The sequence below is a fragment of the Dermacentor silvarum genome, chromosome 9 (assembly GCF_013339745.2).
Source record: "Dermacentor silvarum isolate Dsil-2018 chromosome 9, BIME_Dsil_1.4, whole genome shotgun sequence".
Lineage (NCBI taxonomy): Eukaryota > Metazoa > Arthropoda > Arachnida > Ixodida > Ixodidae > Dermacentor > Dermacentor silvarum.
Window position 1 is genome coordinate 142,354,271 of NC_051162.1, and position 17,637 is coordinate 142,371,907.

Here is a 17,637-nt window from a genome sequence, read left to right on the forward strand (position 1 = left end):
ATGTACACATTAACGTTTTCTCCACGATAGGTGTCATGCTGCACAACCCGCAAATGTTGTCACTGCTTTCACGAAAACGAGGTGACAACAGGCCAACTATAAAATTATACATTCAAATAGCCTCGTAGCGGAATTATTGCCGTCCAAAGTTCGTGCAGCAGACTTGCTTACGCACTGGTGCACTCATAATTATCAACAGCTGAGCTAGGCATTTTATTTGTGCACCTGACTTTTCAAACGCTCAAACCGGGGCCTTTATTCTGGTACAATCCAAGATAAGCACGCGTCGTCTCGGTGCCCAATGGGGAGCATATAAGCGTGACTGAAAGGAAAGTTATCTCTCATGAGGCTGCTTGTCCAGGCTATACCTCCGGAAACGTGGAAGATAACAATGTGACGTTAGAAGTAGTTAGCAATAGGGTGAGGAGCCAACTTTGTTCTTGAAAAAATGCATGCAGCACTTCACACAAAATATTGCGCCGACTCTGAAGGAATGTTTCATTTCAAAACAATAAATAAAACCAAATATTTCTAAGGCAATTATAATTGTGCCGTTTACCGTACCAAATCATAATCCAATTGCGCTATTAAAGCTGACTGCACAACTGAAATTCCCCAGTTACTACACATAGGCGACCCTCCCTCTCCAAAAACTCCAGGAATGCAGTGCGTTACTGCAGTGAGAAGCAGTATGACTAGCAACAACCTAGTGTACCCTTTTGCAAATAGACGACACAAGGACACAATGTATGCCAATAAACGCAGTGTGAACAAAAAAAACTCACCATACAGGAAACGAGTGGTTCATGAGAAAGTGGTGTGCAGAATCGTTCCTTTACACACACGAAATAAAATTTGCAGAATGCTACTTATAGCACCTTTCCTGAGTCCTTGCATCACAAATACTGCGATAATGCCAATCATTAAATATCATGGAACAGGCAATTAAGGAAGGCTTATGTCATCATGATGTCGATCCTGAAGCAGTGTTGCGAAATTTACTAAGTACGATGTTGGGCGATTTGGTGCGTGGTTCGCGCTCTTTCTGTCTCGTTTTCTTTTCCTTGGTTTCTTTTTTTATTACTTTGCACCATAGTACATCGGATTTCCAAGTGCGGTATGTCAGTGAACACACTACTGTGGGAAACGCTAAGACACTTCTAATTAGGGTTTCGATGGTGTCACGATGCCAGAAGATGCGTTTTCGGAGAGAACATGTGAAGAAATGCGGTGTTAGACATAGCCCCCATGATTATCAGCAGAGCACGAAAACTATGTGGCGCGAAGGACATCGGCGACCATGTATTTGACCGACTGTCTACAGCGTTTCCGTTTACCAAGGCCCTCAACCCATCCGCTAGCTGCCACATGGCATGTCCAAAATCTCCAAGCTGTGCGGCTGAAATAGCCGCACAGCTTGGAGAATATTATGACAGCTTAATATGACTCCATATTAAGGATATCTTCTCAGTTCATTAAAGCTTGCTAAGAGAGAGATGTAGAGGCTGTCTAATGAATCCTTCAGAAGTTTACCGAGGCTATCGCTTTGCATACTGCACGAGGCGGGATTGGCGAAAAATTGAACGATGCAAACAGTGCTTGTCGCAGAGAAGCCATAAACGAAAAACAGACAACAACACGCTACATATACACAAACAAATTACACCATACCATTGCGGTCAGTGTTTTGTGAGGAGAGTTGCATGTGTCTTCGTTGCACGAGAAGTATAGACAACATTAGTCCATACGCGCCTTAGCACAAAGTATGATGGTCATTGATTTGCGTTGAGTGCGGACTATACGGGTGTTGATTCAAATGTGAACAGGCTGCAAGGGGAAATTAAATGGGTTGCATCTCTCCGTATGGTGCACGCAGGGCCCAGTGACAGTCTTATGTGTTCAATTATAGACGGGAAGTATCTGGTATCAGGTACATTCAGCAGAATAAAGTGTCGACATGCCCGGATGGGCCTGTGTACGCAGCATGGCATGCGAAACCCCAAAATTGGGTTGTAAGTGCGAATGGGTCCATACTGCTGCTTTAAGTCATTGCAGACAGCAGGCTATTAGCGTCCCACAAAGCAAAACAGAACAGCTACACCTAGCACAGCTCAATTTGAATATAATCAGAACAATGAAGGACTTCGCGTACAAGCACCGGAAATTTTGTTTCCAGAACATTTATTCCCAGCTGTACAACCGCACAAAATGGTTCAATTCTGCTCATTGTGCGCCAATATCAACAGACTTGGCAGGTATACTTAGGTTAAATCTAGTGCAATGTCTAACTACGTTACTAGTGACTTGCGCTCTGCGCCCAGACGAAAGAAATAGCCGTCGTTAATCCACGATGCCAAAACAGTGTTTCATCGATGTGAAAACCAACTCGAGTAAGAAACCCTTCCCAAGGTCTTCAGTCAGTGTGCGGCAAAATGATCTTCCTGGATTTTGGTTTGTGCTTTTCCTATGTGTTAGTAAATGACAAGAGTAGGTAGTGGCGTAAGCTCACCTGCTTAGGCTCCTTCAACTCCAATTCTAGCATGTGTTCGGAAGGATCTTCCACCAGCTTGTCGACTTCTTTTAGAGGAACGATCACCTCTCCTACTTCGGTGTCATTGGAGCACTGCGTGAGATAGGTCAAAAAGACAAGTTTCTTTAGCAATGGTGCACATTCCTAAGCTCCAATCACAGCAGTAGAGCTGGTAAGTTCACAAGGCATATCAATACTTTGATAGTGTTCTCACGATGACGACGCCATCGAGAAATGCGTTCCTAAACTGTGTAATCAAATGCATTTGGTGTTCACTGTAATTTTTTACTGGCATGCATAAAAAAAGGCGTTTTGTGAAAAAAAATTATCAGACCGTGCATTTTACTCAAATTCTGACGACGCTTATTTCAAAACTAGCGCTAGTTTCAGAATTTTTCCATGTCCATTGTGAACTCACCGGCTTCAATCATGCCAAATGTAATATGTGCCCTAAACTAAATCTTTCAAACAGTGAATGGTGAGCCGGTATTTATTACAATGTTCATTTCAATTTCTTCTGTAAGTAATGTGAGCCTCTTCTGGAAATCTTGCACTTCGATTAGAATCGTGTTATTAGGCGCAAGCTACTTTGAAACATTTTGTTAAGATAAAACGTCTGGCATAAGGGCTTGCATTTAGCGGCTGGAGCAATAAAAATTGCGAGGCCTGCAACGAAGTACAGTCTTCTTGCATACCTCCTGATGCTCTTGCGTAATGTGCTGCAGATTACATTCAATCCTTCCTAAAATGAACGAGGAAGCGATTGCGCAACGTACACACGGCGGATGTTAGACCAGTTATATGCGGAACTGCAAGAAAGTGGTCCAGTCAAATTCTTGTCAGAAACATTCGATATACAAAATTGACGCTTATTTGACATATGGCGTGGTGTCGTCAAAGATGAAAGGAAGACAGCAAGTTCATTTTGAGTACCACGAAATTACATGAAAAGCCAAGATGAAGCGTGAACATGGTCAGCGACTGGGTGATGAATGTTCATTTCTCTTTTTATGCAAGAAAAAAAAAGAAGTTTTAAACTTGCTGAAATGTGACGAGACGGTTATACGTTGTCCGTGCACACGAAGATGCTGCATCTGATATCTGAAAGCTGCAATTTAAAAAAATATATTTTTGGCGTTTGTAACGTACCAGTAGTAATAAGAACTGACATGAAACACGATAATGTCCCTCAGCTGCATTAAACACTCAGGGGGATACAGGACACGTGCGCTCTGGATCCCCAGCTTAGAGCATCTCCTCACCTTGTCCATGTCGAATAGGGCCAGGTAAAGGGAGGAGTCCTTCAACTCTCCCCTGGCCAGGTCCAGCGAGAAGGTCTCGTTGTACAACGGGCTCTGTGTCTTCCGCTTGGTCTGCGTCTGGTACTGGCCCAGGCAGTGGCCCGAGCTGCCGAGACCGATGCAACTGGGTCGCCGAAGACCAGTAGCTGCCACGCCGTGGCTTCTTGATGCGCCCTTTTATCACCTTGCAGCTGATGTACGGGTCGCACACGACGCCGTGAGGCTTCGGAGGAAGGTTCTGTGCCTCCTGCGGCGCGATCGTCAAAATAGGAACCATCACTTTTAGGAAGAGCCGAATATTCGCTGACTTTGAATCATATTAACGCGCAAATTCTGTTCCTTCTCATAAAATCAAATTCATCGGAACAATTCTGCCATCAACCGACGCGTTTTCCTAAAACCAGCTATCTACGTATCACAAAGACGTGACCGTAACAGGAAAATACACGAAATTTCTTGCCGAACAAAAGTATTTCAGTCTTTCTTTTCCGGCAGCATTAAAGAATGGAACACATGGCCTCAGGCTGTGGTGTCCTACAAACGACAAAGATTCTGGGTATGTGCTAAGACGGCATATTTTCGACAGCGCGTAGCGCATGTCCTGACTTGTAGAAACTACGCTCTTGGTGTGTTTGCTCTTGTATGCATCCCCCCTCCCTCTGTAATATTCCCCAGCAGCAATGCCGTCGGGTGATTTGTAGTATCATAAGAAACAAATAAATAAAGAAAGAAATAAAAATAAATAATTCGCATGGGGCTAGTTGCTTCGTGACTCACATAACTTGCATGAGCCCCGAGTTTTCTTTCTCGGGTTTTCATTCGTCTTTAACCTGCATTTTGACATATGTGGCCGCTGACATATGACATATGGCAAAACCGCTGACATATGTGGCGTTTGGCTAATTTCTGCTTGTATTCTTAAGTAGAGATTATGTTGCACTTTCTTGCACTACATTTGCCGTTTCTCTACTTTATACTATGTCCTTTCTTTTAATATATTCTGACCAAGACTACGACTGCTCTTATGAACACTTTCAGGGACAGTGATTGAAATATTCAATCAACCATGACAGGCGTAGGCGAGTCCACAAGTACAAACGACGGAACCCAGTGCATATGCCCCTTTTGTTTTGTCCTTTCGTCAGCTGTTCACTATTGTGCTTTGTTTCTTACCAATGTGACCTCAGCCAAACGCTAGAATACGTCCGCAACCTAGACTACGCCCACAATCGGCACGGAAACTGTCGCTTAACTGTGTATCTGACATGCGCAGTCGCTCTCGAAATGCTATCGCGTGCCTATAAATACAATATTGAATAATGCGAGTGTTCTTGTTCTGGCCATCATGCTTTTGCGTCGTGCTGGCGAGTCACGACCCAATATGGCAGGCAGTACAAAAATAGCAAAATAATAAGAAAACAGGTGACACGGGCACTTATTTACAATTTTTTTGCGTAGTCTTGTAAAATACAGGACAGGAAGAAAGTTGTAAAAGCAACACATACACAGACACACTCAAACACACACACGAACCAAAAAAAGTTACGTTCCACTGCGTGAGCGCGGATGATGCGCAAGCGTATGGGTGCTAAAACGCACACGAAGCTATCGGCGCTGCAGTGCGCCTTGACGCCTGCACTCTGTCCACATCACAGATCGCATTCAAGATAGAGCTAACGCGGCCGCGCCCTACGCAGCAGCCGCCGGAGTAGAACGCTGCTTTCTTCCCACATCTCCCCCCAGAGCCTTGAGTGCGACGGAATATGGCGCGCGCGAGATTCAGGCGCTATCTTCGGTTCACCGTCGCACGCTTTCACCCGCACATGCTATCGATGTTATCACGAGACGAACCCGGTACGTCCATAGCGCACACAAAACCCACCGCAACTGCCAGAGGAGGTCTACCCAACGCGCCTCCGCCTTCTTTCTCCTTCCCCGCTTCGCGCTACGCCACCTAGACTTCCCTCTAGGTGGCGTTGCCTTGCCGCGCGCTCAGCACGATCCTCCGTACTTTCCCCGGCAGGCAATTCTCTTCAGCTCCTGGCACCTTCCGCCTACGGCGTTCAGCTTCCCTCGCGGCTTCGAACATAAGTTCGCCGATTTCCCAGACGGTGCATGTAGGCTTGCGAGTAAAAATCAATACCTCAGTGACTAGCAGAAATATAGTACGTGCGGGAGGATTGCTTAAACCTCCACCACGGTAGCTCAAGAGTTATTCGTTGCGCTGCTGAGCGCGAGGGCGCATTCCAATAGCGACGGAATGACAAATCTCTCGTGTAGCTTGCCATGAGTGCACGGTAAAAAACAGATGTTCATCAAAATTAATCTAGATTCCTTGATTATGGCGTGCTTTGAAATCACATCGTGATGTAGCCACATAATACCCTAGAAGTTAATTTGGTTTTTAACCACGTACACGTAAAGTACAGTGCGGAGCAGTTTTGATATAAGCAATCGTATCGTGGACGGTTACAGCTACTCGATGGCGGTGGTCGCTGCAGCTTTTATTAAGGTTAGGTAACCGTCGGGGCGCTCTTTCGAAAGCCACAGGCCATAGACTCTTCTTGACAACTTCGCATACCTTAGCAGCTACTGAACGCCCATATAAGTGCTCAGATGACAGGGCCAAAGATGCAAGCTGACAAGGCGGATTCTAGTATCGAGATACAGGTGGAAATTTGTATTCATAACCTACCGTGGTTGCTTAGTGGTTATCGCGTTGGGCTGCTAAGCACGATGTAGCAGGATCGAATCCCGGCCATGGCGGCCGCATTTCGATGGGGGCGAAATGCAGAAAACACCCGTATATTAGGTGCACGTTAAAGAACCCACGTGGTCCAAATTAATCCGGAGTCCCCAATACGGCGTGCCTCATAATCAGATGGTGGTTTTGGCACGTAAAGCCTCATAATTACTTTTGTATTCATGCGTTTCTATGTATTTTCCGTGCACTATTGAGGCTGATCTATCTCCAATGCGTTTAATACCTGTTCAGTTGTACGCCGCGACTGTTCTTGCAAACTTGTAAAGGAAGCGAAGGCGTGGAAGCTGCGTCGAGACGCAGTTTTTTTTTTTTTGCTGCTTTCTTCTTCACATCATGTACATGGGTGTACTTGCTTGTGAGAAGAATAAATCCTATCAAATCAACTCAAGCTAAGCCCAGTGCCCTGAGCAAATGTTTTTGCTACCAAGCCAAATTGCTGGCACGCCACGAGGCTCCGTCAGGTGTCAATTCTTATCTAGTCTCTATTATACGTACGTAAATGCACACCATGTGTAGTAATAGCCCTTCAATTGACAATGCAAAGATAGGTCTACATTCCACGCTGGAAGACGGCATACCCGTATGGTGACGAAGAGCTTTCCAGGGGGGAAACCCTGGGATGAGGAGACCGTGGGCGAGGCTGCCTGGAACCGGAGCAGTATTGTCACTTTGCCCAGCATCGGTGGCGCCTCCTCTTGGCCTTCCACGCCGCCAGCCACGTCAGCCGAGTTGTCACTCTGCGAACAGCCGTTGCATGCACGAAAACCGGCACGCTGTTGCTGCTGTTACAAGCTGTTGCTATTCAATGAGTTCGTTTTGTACAAATACAACTGCTATTTTGCTTATCTGATAAAGCTTAGTGTTATAAGGATGTCTAAAGTGAGATGGCCACAAGACCGTCGCATATTACTTTTACGGTCACTATCATCTTAAGAACTTTTAATGCGCTAAGAAATAAAGAAAACAAGAAGGAAATCGCGGCAGCTTTGTGCTGTCCTTCTTTAAATATTTTTATTGCCTTTACCATTTTGCATGTTGAATTTTAACCAAATGACCCACTTGTACAATTTGCTACAGTCTATCATAGCGAGATAAATTGTAGAAATGCTGACTAACGTACAGTTTATGTACGATGTAAAAACGTCGTAAACGTCCGAGTGTTGACTCTGTTAAAACTTGCGGCATTTTCTTGCCTATATAGGATAGCATGTATTGGAGACGGCAGCCAACAAGCTCACGAGAAAGAAGGATATGATGGAGACTGAATGCTGTTTGTGTCCGCCACATTATTGAATGGGGTGTCTGCGTTGTTAATAGATCAGAGTTATGCAGATACTGCGAACTTCGCTGATGTTCCTAATAAATAGTCATAATTGAAGTACCGAGTACCGGGCTAGCGTTCTTGCTATTAAAAAAACCATTAAAATCCCCTACTCGCTACTGAACTTCTGCGGTTCTGTGTGTAACATTAAAATCTCGGTACTCTGTGCTGAAATTTTGCGGTTCTGTGTGTTCTTTTCACTCCTCCTACAGCACACAACTTCTCGCGACTCATGTGTACCCTCCTCAGCTGGCAGTCACGCGCTATCTGCTCAAGGATCGCGCATGCGCTGTTTTCGAGGCACGGCCTTCGCGCACAGCTGCTATTCTATGTGCGCAGGCAGGAGGTCAGTGCCAGTGACAGAAGACATCCCGAGACGCCGCATTCTGCGACAGCCTTAGAAAGTGATGTATGTGCACCTAGATAAGCACATGGAACATGCGGAAACAATCTGTGAGCTTCGAGAGAAGCCAGCTCATTGAACCACTCACGAAGAGGGGGCTGTAATCGACACGTCATCAAAACAAAAGTGTAGCAGTGATGGTATGAGCGTATTTATGCATGTTTCTTTTCTTTTCTCATAACATGATGACAAATCCACACTATCATTTCCCGTCTGATTTTATTTCTGCTGCACAATGTTTAAATGCTTCCATGAAATAATGGTCTAATAATAAACTCCACGTGCAATCTATCTGGATACTCCGGGTGCCTCAAACTGATTCAATAGATCAGCGAATCACATTAGGACGTCGACTGGACACAGAATATGTCAGTGCTCATTAGCCGACCCTGGCTGCCCCAAAATTCTTTAATGTCCAAACTCTCAGTATAACTCTAAGATTTAGTGGGGAATACGAAAGGGCCCTGTTGGACAATATGCCGCCGGTGCTCACATATTTGTAGTAGAGCATGGACTTAACTGTACCAATGGCAAGCAACTGAGAGTAGACTGCACACAAACAAATAAAGTACAACCTATCCGACACAAAAAAGATAAAGCGCTCAGTATTCTACTTGCTATTATTCTTCGAACAGATTTCTTAAAGCTCTCTGGCAGATAGCACTACTCAAACAAAAACGGCGTATTGAAGAGGTTGGCATTATTTGCATAATAAACATCTCTTTTTATTTGCAGGAAAGTAATACTGCTGAACTAACAAAGTGAAACAATAGCTTGCCATGCACCCCAATTGTAATATCTTGTCTGGTTAGAGCTACATTGGCTCAGTATTGCCTGACTGGGGCTTTTATGAAAGTATCATTGCCAACGCAATAAATGTTGTCACCTCTAACGACAATTGCACGCGGACGTTGGGTAGGGAGCCATCGCCAGCCAACAATGGCTCCAGCCGTACAGCCATAATATGTATATCATGTAATGGCAGGCTCTAGCCAAAGCTGCTACACTCCACGTTGTTCTTATGCGAAGGAATCATCGTCAAAACAATATAAAGCCAACAAAGCAGCTACCACATTTTGAGGCAACACAATGCCTCTCGCTTTTAACTCTGACCGTGAAGATTTACTAACATTTGCCGCAAATAGCACGTCATAGGAGGAGGTCACACACACGACGAAAATATGCTGTAAACCAGAACTGGAAACTGCCATCATCTTGGCCAGTGCGCTCGAGCTATGACAGATGAAAAGAGTTATTGCACCTAAAAGGGCCGGATGAAACGGAAATCACCGATCCTTAGGCTAGTTAGCAACGACTAATTATTCCCTTGAACAGCGCGCAGACGACTGACATTAAGGAATAAGCGAGGTGCGTCGTGTTTCGTCCTGACCCGTGTCTTCTTGGTCTTCCCGCCAAGTAATATGACAATAGACACAAGAATCCGGACACGTATTCAGAAAACCCTCTTACGCTTGAACTGTTCGTAATAGTACACTCCAGCCAAATCTGCTGCTGCACATATTACAAGGAAAAGCGACCGACCAATTGAAAAGACCGCTTATGAACGAAAAAAGTTGAAGGACGCTTAGACTTTCGCCTTAAAGAGTGGAACGCGATACCATTCAAGGATTCCTGGGCGCTTATCCGGCTTTTTTCTCGTGTATTCAAATTACAATCCGACGCTATCACGTCTGTAGGTTGTGGTTAAGTCGTACTTTACGGTTTTTCTGACCGACTTTACTTCGTGAAATTCAATTTTTGTTCACGAACGCCTTGCGCCACGCGTAGGGCCCGCCCGGTCGGAGTGGCTCGGGATAATGTGCTTCGGCATGAGTATTCCCGCCAACGACAGTGCTCGCAAATCGCCGACGCCGGATTTTCTCCGACACGGGGTCCAACGATATCGTGTTAAAATCTTCGTGAATTCTGCCCAAGAATTGCCCTGGTCCGGATGATGGCGTTCCGAGACATGGCATGTACGCGTAAAGAACACTTACGTATACGGACGCCTCTCCGCGACTGCTGGCGGTGGACATGCTGCTGTAGGTAGAATCCCGGGCCGCCCGGCTGCGGACGAAAGGCAGCAGTACGAGGGAGCCACCGACGCCACCGGCGCCGCCAGCACCCATCAGTACGCCACCCTCGGCACCTTTTCCCTCGCCGGTGGCCGGCACGGGCTTGGTGGACACAGGACATGCCGGAAGCGGGATCACGTCGGTGCCATAGTAGAGCTTCTTGCGCTTCTCTGCGCAATGAGAATGGAAACCGTGAAACCACAGCTGTAGCTTTGGTAGCAACTGCAAGGCTGAGGACGTAATATAATTATTCGCGTAATTGTCACGAACTGTACCTTGATTTGCGTTAACAGTGCGTCAAACGAAGGAAAGTATCCGGATTTCCCTCGCCAGACGGCGCATCACGTTACAAACCATGCCTCGACCGTGGCTCTAACAGACCAAAAGTGCCGATCCATTTCTTACACTCACATTTAGACTGTCAAAGGCCGCCTATTCAGAGTAAAATTCTTCGTAAGTGATAAGAAAGCGTTTACTTTTATTTTTTGTCAACAAAAGCACTTTCTAGAAACACCTACTCAACGTCGTCCAATTCAACCGAAACAACAGACAATGAAACTAACCGCCGTTTCTTCGCGAGCTTTATGTTGCCGCTGCTCTCGGATAAGTCTGCCGTTATAGAATTCACAAACAGTGCAAGGCAAATAAGCAATATTACGTCTTGGGCTTTATGGAATGCTCCATACTGCGGATTTCATGTGAGGTCTGACGGGATGCGAGTTCATTGTCTGCGGAGAAGACATCGGCTGAGTCAAAGATCATGTGGATGAACTATAAAATACATTTTCGTCAGGGCTTTGCAAGCCCGTCTTTATTGTCAAATTTAGGTGCCAGTGTGAAACGTTGGCAACAGCTTAGGTGAAAAGAAAGGGTCAGCGTCTCTTCCGAGTGAGGGTGGTGCAGGCTCCCGTGTAAAATGCATCTTTCTACTTATCTGCTGCCTTTGTATCTGCCCTCACCATTTTTTTCTGTATAGTATAGGCCTTTTTAATGGCACAGTCTATTGATCTTGTAGACGAGATGTCGGTCGTGTTCTTGTATCACTCATCACTGTTCCGAAAAATAATTCAACAAATATTACTTTAAAGTACCACTCAGAACACGCAGATAAGACATCGTGCATTGTAATAACCTGCGTTTGTGATGGTAAGCAAAATAATTAAAAATACGTAAAACAGGGCAAATGAAAAGGCATACCTCCGCTCAGAGTCGGTTTCTTTAACTGTGTTCGGAAGCTAAGCGGACGCGAAAGCTTGTCATCTAGAGAAACCATGGACGCTGTGAAAGTCGACAGACACACTGTTGAGAACAACCTCCAATTATGCAGAATTTTTGTCGCTCTCTGCGGTGGCTATGTGGCTATGGCTCTCCTGTTGAGCTCAAGGTAACATGGTTGCCGCATTCCGATGGCCGAAAATGCAAGAATGCATGTCTACTTCGATTTTACGCATGTTTAGTAGCCCTAGGGAATCAAAATGACTATGGAGACCGCAAAATACTTTTTTTACTCCTTGTCGTCAAACAGACGCAGCGACGTTTGGGTTTCTTCGTGAAGTTCTAGAAATAGATGTTTAGGCTTCATTTGCGATTCCTGTATAATCAAATCATTTCCACAAAATTGACGAAATAGAGTTTCGGATGGATACTCCATGGCACTCGGTGATTTATGGCACATGCCATTGAGCAAATAGGAGCACTCAAAAGCGTTCACGAAGTGCTCTCTCTCGAGAGCAGTTGCGTTCAAATGGGCGATCGGCAAAAGGAGCGCTGTGATCCAATCACCGACCGTAAGGAGTTTGGTGATGCCGAAAGCAGTTCCACCTGCTGCCGCACGAAAAGCGGAGTGCGAAAGAAGTCACGCGACGCAAACGCGCTATATCCTTTTATTTATGCCAAAAGAATGCGCCGCCAGTGTTGCACTTTAGCGTCGTTTCGAAACCACAAGCGATGGACATAATTGCTTCAGTGGCGTCGAACAGCACACACCCTTCTGTTGCTACAAGAACGCATCAAGCAATACGCATTTATATGAATGCACGTGGCACTCTTTGGCTTGAAACTGTCATTTGCGCGCATCGGCTATATTATTTTTTGCCGGTTATCGAATATTTTGCTAATGAAATGCTTCCTTATCAAGGCATTCGCCACTTCGATAGCTAGGCAAGCGCGCCTACTCGGACTGTCACGCAGGTTAAGATTACCACACTGTTTTCTCTAATCTGCGTGAGGATGACCGGCTCCTCTAGAATATGCAATGGCGCAGGCTTAAATACCGGATGGTTCGGAGCTGTGCATCCTCATTTGGGGACCACTGACTGTGCTGTCAGCGTCACTGATACCGCTGCAGAGTTGTATACCGCCGACGTTGAAACTTTCCTGATCACCTTATCCAAGCGACAACCAAATCTTGCAGCTAAGAAATATTTACGAGTGGCGAAAAGTTCAGTGCATGTTTGCTTGTGCGAGCACACCATTGAACAACGTATTTACGGATGAGTTTCATAGCTTCGAAGAATGTTTACTTTCTGTAGATTTGTGTGCGCGTAATATATTTCCGAGTACGCGTACTGCCTTTCTTGAGACATAAGTTATGCCCTGAAAATTTCCTATCTTTTAATTGCTACGTTATCAAACCACCCGTCTGCGCCCATCACGTTTAGGTGATAGTGTCTATATAGGACTAACAACGGCTTCTTTTACAAAACAAATATTTCTTAGGTTTTTCGTCCCGAAAGGCCGCGCTGGATTACGAGGGACGCCGTAGTGGAGAGCTGCGGATCCATTTTGACCAACCGGGTGCTTTAAAGTGCACCGAATCCACGGTACACGTGCAGTGATTCTTGCATTGCGTCTCGATCGGATTGCGACCATCGCCGTTGGAAATGGAACCCCTGAAACTGCGCTTTGCCGTCCAACACCGTATTCATTGTGCCATCCGCGCGACTAACCAGTTCTCAACAAACGACTACTTATTCTCCCGGTTGAGTAGCACACAAACCGCTAACGCCGGAAAGAAAAAAAAACATTATCTTGAGTAAAAACACATCACGCCTTCATTCAACGCCTCGCGAAATGCACAGAAAACAAAAGGAAGAACTCTAAGCTGAAGGGAATAAACTACTACGTACGCAACTGCATTTCTACCAACACGAAAAACTAGGCCAACAGATCTTGAAACAAGGAAGCCCGAGGAAAGAGAGGAGTAGCCAGTGGTATCGGGAGCTCGGACGCAGAAACCCGTGGGTGTTGACCTGCCCCCACAATCAATCAGCTAGCTAGTGCAGCGGTCGTAAGGGAGAGCGAATTCCGGGTCAGCGAAGCGCGCCCCGGTTCCCGCAAAACGTAGTCACCAACCGGGTTTCCCTTTCTTCTTTCTCCCTGTCTGTCTATCTTTCCTCCAACGCGGACACGTGTCTGAGACGCAGGCTCCCTCCTGGGGATGGCGGGAGCCCCGCGTTCGCTGCGACCCCTGTCGACAACGCACGGGCCAGCGCACCTGCCAAGAGGGCCAGTGACGTCGCGCGGAGGGAATGACGTTAAGCGCAAGTGGTGCGCGGGAAACTAGGTCACTCTCTAGGAACGCGAGACGGCGCTGTATTATTATTTTATTTGCAAATTTCAGGAACAGCGAAGAAAGGCGAGCGATGATTGATTCGAGATTCGGCAGTGATCCCACTTTGAAATTGGGGAGCAAGTTATAGATGGGCTAGATGCGGATCTCCGATATTCTAATAAATCTCTTGCTAGTGTCGAAGAAATGCGAAGCTCGTAATCGCCAACGCTCTATCCAAGAGCTATTTAACGTCAAGTCGATAAAATTTAGTAATGGATTGATGATCCTGTTGCAGGCGGCCCTGCAGAAACGATTCGACGACGTACACACACTTTATGCGGAGTGCAGCAAAACGAAATTCGCCTAATGTTGTCTTTCTATTTTGCTTTCATACATCAAAAAGTGATTGATGAAATTGAAAAGATAAATTTTCGCGCCTTGTATTATTAGAGTTTCGATATATGTAGGCAGCGCCTACGACACTCAGTAGGACGCTGATGATTCATTGAAGCAAGTCATTTGTGTAGCACCAGTCGATGACGAGGATATAGTTCTTCTAAAGGTAACATCATTTTCCTTGCCTGTTCTTACAGATATTTCTCACACAACTGCCTCCCAATAAAGAGCCTCGTTTCGCCAAATAGCACAAGCTAAGAGTGCTTAAAGAAATAACTTCAATATCAATAGAGAAAAAAGTCGAGTTTGGCATTCTCTATCAACTATGAATCAGAAACAAAACGTTCATAAGTGCAAGAGACAAGAGTATAACACACGTTTCCTCAAGCATTCCGGCAACGGCAGGGAAATGTTTATGAAAGCCCATTTCCTTAGCTATTTCGGCTTCAAAACTGTGCAGTAGTTATTCAGTAAGCTGCCAGCAACGACGCAAATTCCGCGACACATCTACCGGAGCTTCGTGGATGATAGCTAAAAAACACTCGTCGCCCACACTGGGGCGATCTACGTGGAGTGGTATTTTGTCGGTGAACATCATAAATCATGAGACCGAATTACGATACACCATAAATAAATTATCCCTAAATAAATTGCTATCAGGAGTGTCAATTCACAAATAAATGCTGATTCCAGCATAACAACTAAGTATTCGCCTATTCCAGAAATACCGTTTTTTGACCACCTCACGTTAAGCGATAAAAAGAAAAGTAGCGGTGTTGCTGTGCTTTTTGTTCAAGGTCGGGGTAGCGGTGTTAAACGGATATCGGAAATCAGCCTTGAAACGGCGGTGATAGGTGGGGGGTTATGCATTAATTTAATACTAGAAACATTACTTCCACCCACAAAATTCACCAGCTAAACTGTCATGACCGAACTTCATCATTGATCCTCGACTCTCCAGACTATGACAACTGTACTCAATTATTAAACGGCGACAACCTTTTTTGCGTTTGTATGTGAAGTGTAGCAAAAGAAAATAAGGGGGCTTAGATTAATCTAACACCTAAGAAAGACTGATCGACGATGATCTACATCGAAGTATAGAGTTATGGAACGCTGTCCACCAAGTTAAGCAACCTTTAGTTTCAAGAGTGCCTCAGTACAGATGAAAGAAAAAGAAAATTCGCCCACCACAAAGTTAATCCTTTAAAGCAACCAGAGCTTAGAGAAATATCGATTTCAAACCTGTTGCCTCTCAGTGAACAGCTTGTTTCTGGAAAGCAACGACGACTGTCACTTATTGCACGCTGCGCGACTTGTCTCCACAGGTGGGCGCAGTACGTAGGAAAGGCACTGACGGCAATGCCACAGTTTCTCATGGGGTGGGGTCTTCTCAGAGTTCACATAGTAAAGATATCACGTAAGCGTAAGTTCGTGTCCTTAAAGGGCGCCTCACCAGGTTTGGCTATTTGAAGGAAACAAGCATTGCGCATACATTATGCGTTGACGAATGTGTCGGCCAGGCATTACTGCGCTGCGCCTCGCCCCCCCCCCCCCGCCCCCCTTCCTCCGACAACAGATGAAAGTTCAAGCCAAACACCCGCGCGCCTTTCTCTCCAGGGAGACGGACTCCCAGCCAGACAGTCATGGTCACACGCATAAATGCCTCTTCGTCGTGCGTGTCCCATCACTATCCATGACTAATTATCCAACGTGGCAAGCGCCATGCCGCAAAAAACAGGAAAAGAATAAGGAAGCGGGGCTTGAACTCCCTCGGCTCCGGTATGGGAGAAGGTAATGAAGGAACAGTGCAGAGGGAGAGCGTGCCACACTTGACAGGGGCGTTCGCCTCCTATAGCGCTATGCTAGGAGGCGAACATTTTATTTCTTCTAATTCTCCCAATGGTGAAGCGCTCTGAAAAATTATTTCGGAGAAACGGTCCTAGCACGACGCCTTGCAGCTTCCAGCGTATCAGCAAAATTTGCAATGGGGCCTGGTGAGGGGGCCCTCAATGGTTTTACGGGGCAGGCCTTAGTCACGCAAGGCATTGCATTCCTTACAGTGCGCACAAGGGCGACGAGAGACCATTGACAATTCCTTACGAAAACCTTAATTCCGATTTGCCCGACGGGAGGATTCCATTAATCTTTTTTTCACGGTGGACCGCTCACTTCATGCAAAGCATGTAATGAAAAAGAGTAATGAGTGTCAAAATAGCTCAAGGATGGCTGAACCACAGGCGTTCTTAACCGGCACGAGGAACTTTTCCGCACAAAGCAATACAAGTCACACTTTCCCAAAGGAGACAGAAATAAGCAGTTTTCTCTTTCATATATTAGGGGTCAGACATCAGCACTTCCTATGGGTCAAAGGCTATAATCAAAACTTCTTGCAGTTCTAGAGAACGTAAACTTTTTGTGTCGACTATGTTGGTACTATATTAAAGGCGACGTCTTGAATGTGAGTTTCTAATGTTCCAAAATTTATGGCGGAACACGTGCCCGCAGCACAGTTCACGCACTTTCTGAGACATAAAATGCAGCTACATAGTCTCACGCAAAGTAAAAACTCTAGAGATCTTTTGTACAACTAGCTTGCGCCATGCATCCCTGCACCGGCAAGCACCTTCCAGCGAGCAGCCTTAGATTGTTCTAGCGAATACAACGACGTGAGAAGGTTCTTTCCGTTATGAAGAAAAAAATGAACGAATAACAAGAGTTTAAAAAATTAAATTACGGGGTTTTACGTGCCAAAACCACGATCTGATTATGAGGCACGCCATAGTGTCCCCGGGGACTCCGGATAATTTGGAGCACCTGGGGTTTTTAACGTGCACCTAAATCTAAGTACGCGGGTGTTCTCGCATTTCGCCCCCATTGAAATGCGGCCGCCGTGGCCGGGATTCGATCCCGCGACCTCATGCTCAGCTGGCCAACACCATAGCCACTAAGCAACCACAGCGACTGAATAACAAGAGTGTCTAACGCAAAAGTGTCTAATAACAAAAGTGCCACGAGCGGCCATTCGCGCGGCAATATTGCTTGTATCCGTGGGCTTCTTTCACGCACGGAAACACAGTTTCATGTAGCAGCTATTGCAGAACAGCATGCTGTAGCGGGAGTTTTTCATGTTACTCTACAATTTTCTCACTTACACTTTTAATCTAATTATAATATGTGAGAAGTTGATGAATTACTAAGATTATTATGAAATGAGGCGGAATGCAAAAAAAAAAAAACATTCTGAGTATCTCCAAGCGACGACAAGCAACATTACCTTGTTTCTGTCTAGCT

At 45.6% G+C, this 17,637-nt stretch overlaps 1 protein-coding gene across 1 annotated transcript in view; it reads right to left on the reverse strand.

Moving 5' to 3' along the window:
- LOC119464462 (synaptotagmin-1-like) overlaps positions 1-17,637 on the reverse strand; it is a 224,640-nt gene that overhangs the window by 12,811 nt on the left and 194,192 nt on the right. The window contains 5 exon segments of the mRNA XM_049655814.1: positions 2,510-2,623; positions 3,793-3,976; positions 3,978-4,078; positions 7,174-7,332; positions 10,317-10,564. Of these exon segments, the coding sequence (XP_049511771.1) occupies positions 2,510-2,623; positions 3,793-3,976; positions 3,978-4,078; positions 7,174-7,332; positions 10,317-10,564 (806 nt within the window).